This window comes from Thermobia domestica, chromosome 8 (genome assembly GCF_964235325.1).
Source record: "Thermobia domestica chromosome 8, izTheDome1.hap1.1, whole genome shotgun sequence".
NCBI lineage: Eukaryota > Metazoa > Arthropoda > Insecta > Zygentoma > Lepismatidae > Thermobia > Thermobia domestica.
In genome coordinates this window covers 137,830,272-137,832,701 of record NC_137461.1, presented here as the reverse complement: position 1 = coordinate 137,832,701, position 2,430 = coordinate 137,830,272, and the positions used below count along the sequence as shown (strand labels likewise).

The window sequence follows — 2,430 nt, the reverse complement described above, 5'->3', positions numbered from 1 at the left end:
CGTTTCAAAGCCGAAAATGAACGTTCCACTGATGATGTAGTTGAAGGTATAACTCTAATTAATTCGCACAATTTGTTAAGTTCTTGAAGGCCAGTCTGTAGACCATTTGAAACTAAGAAGTTGTAAATATCTCCCAAACTCCTTCCCACAAAATGATCAGAATTATAGACACCCTTAAGCTCGGCTTTCAATCGTACAAAATCAAAGAACTTTGCGTACATTTTCTCCAATTGCACAAACTGTTGTTCTGGAAAATCTTTTGAAAATTTTGAAAATTTAGAACAATCAAGAAGTTCCAAAAAAGACATTTCTGGCAGTGAATCAAAACGGTGCTGCAGCTGCAATATTATGGTGTCATATGGTGTCTTATTTCACAATAAAGCCTCTTGAATTCCTCCTCTACTGATAAGGAATTGGCTTGTTTTCGACGTTTTGTCGGCGGATCATTAGATAGTAAGGTGCCGCGCCAAACTTCTTCAAAACCATTGTTGCATTTTGATGACAGTCTCTCCTTCAGTGTCAGTATTTCTTTTGAACAATACGCAATGTCTAAAAACTTGGACTGTAAGATATTAAACACTACATCGGTGAAAGTGTATATGTCTTGAAACAAATTTAGAAGAAAATTAAACTGAAAGTCATTTAACTTTGCAAGAAATCCGTCTGCCTCTTGTACGGTAATACTATTCCAATCCCCAGGAGATTCTAAGATGGCTTCTAATAGTTCCTGGAGCTGATCTTTGCAGTTAGCAATAGTTTGCACTAATCGACTGGAAAAGTTCCATCTCGTAGCTGCAAGTCGTGGGAATCTTTTCTTAACAAATGTGTCCAACATATTAGTTCTTTTTGTTGAAGAAGAGAAAAATGCAGCAATTCCATTAATCGTAACGAAGAATATGCGACAAGCACTAATAAAGGAAACGGATTGTGATAACACAAGATTTAGCTTATGCGCGTAACAATGTATAAAAATCGCCTCCGGAACAATTTCCCTTACCCGCCTCTGGACCCCACTTATGTCACCTGCTAACACTGCAGCCCCGTCGTAAGTTTGTGCGATCAGTTTATTTTTGCACTCAAACTGTTCTAACACTTTCATAATTAGATTTGTTAATGCTGCAGCACTACGATCAGAACAAACGTCACTAAACCCTAAAAATCTTTCAACAACGTTATTGTTGTGACTGTAACGCAACACAGTAGATAACTGGGATAGATTGGTGGCATCTGATGTTTCATCGATCATAATAGATACGAAACGACTTGTTTTGATTTGAGATTTAATTTCTTCAACCATAACTGCACCCACAGTTTGTATTAAATCATTTTGAATTAAGGGAGATATACCTGAGAAAACCTTAGATGTGGTCAAATTATGTTTCAATTTTGCATCAAATTCTGATAACTGCAGGATTTCCACGTGCCTCGGTTGTTCGATTCTTCGCTCTCGTCGTGCCCGCGAAAAGGTAATTCTTGCTTGCCTAAAAGACACGTCACATACGTTAGTCTTTTCAAAATTTCCCTATTCTCTTTTACGGTTTCATTATGTTTTCTAATATCCTCTCACTTTTGCTTATCAAATTGTACGTCTATTCTAATTTTGCCAAAGGTCGCCAAAGTTATTAGTGCATTAACGTGAGAGTCCGATTTTTCGTGCCTTGTAATAGTAGTATGAAGGTTATTCAGGTCTGCGTAGCCCCGGTTTTTACTGTTCCATGGTGAGTTCTCGGTTCCGAACAAAACACAAGGCCAACAAAATAGTTTGTACAAATTTTCCGAACCGCAAAGCCACACAGTTTTATTATACACTTCGGAATTAAAATTACGCACACAAGTTTTGTTTTGTGACTTTAAGTTCGTTAGAGCTGGAGTGGGTCGTCCATTTCTTACTATAAGTAACTTTTCCTCCATAGGGCGAGCACTGAAAGGTTTTTCAAACAAGTTCAAAATTACGTCTTCTCTATCCATAGTAAACACTAAAGAGATACACTTTACACAAGACACAACACTAACGATAAAGTAAAACGCACGCACTATAAATATTTCATACAGCGAAACGAAATAGAGTTAAAGACCGCACCGCACCACACATCTTTCCGAAATTTCTTCGACTATGAGTCAATGAACTTTTCCTGCTCGAACGAGGACTTCCGATTAGACATTCTCTCGTCAATTTTCGCGGATTTTTCGGCCAACTTGTGCTTTCCGTAAGAGTACGCTTTGTTGCCGTAATTCAAACCTATATTTCACAGCATTCATAAAACATTTTTTTCATACACCGATATTCTCTGCTTTCTGCTTTCACGTCAGACATTTTTTTAATGCTTTGTTTCCAACCACTTAAGCATTTTTTTTTCACTAAACAAATTCATACACATTTAAATCACATCTGCGCGATTCTTTATTTAACAAATAGTACATTAAGTTGAC

The 2,430-nt window shown here is 37.2% G+C and overlaps 1 protein-coding gene across 1 annotated transcript; it reads right to left on the bottom strand.

The window, feature by feature from the left end:
- Window positions 1-346: 346 nt before the first annotated feature.
- LOC145692311 (zinc finger MYM-type protein 1-like) lies at window positions 347-1,297 on the bottom strand. The gene has a single exon (XM_081767610.1). It carries the CDS (start codon window positions 1,295-1,297, stop codon window positions 347-349), a length of 951 nt encoding a protein of 316 aa, XP_081623736.1.
- Window positions 1,298-2,430: the final 1,133 nt, after the last annotated feature.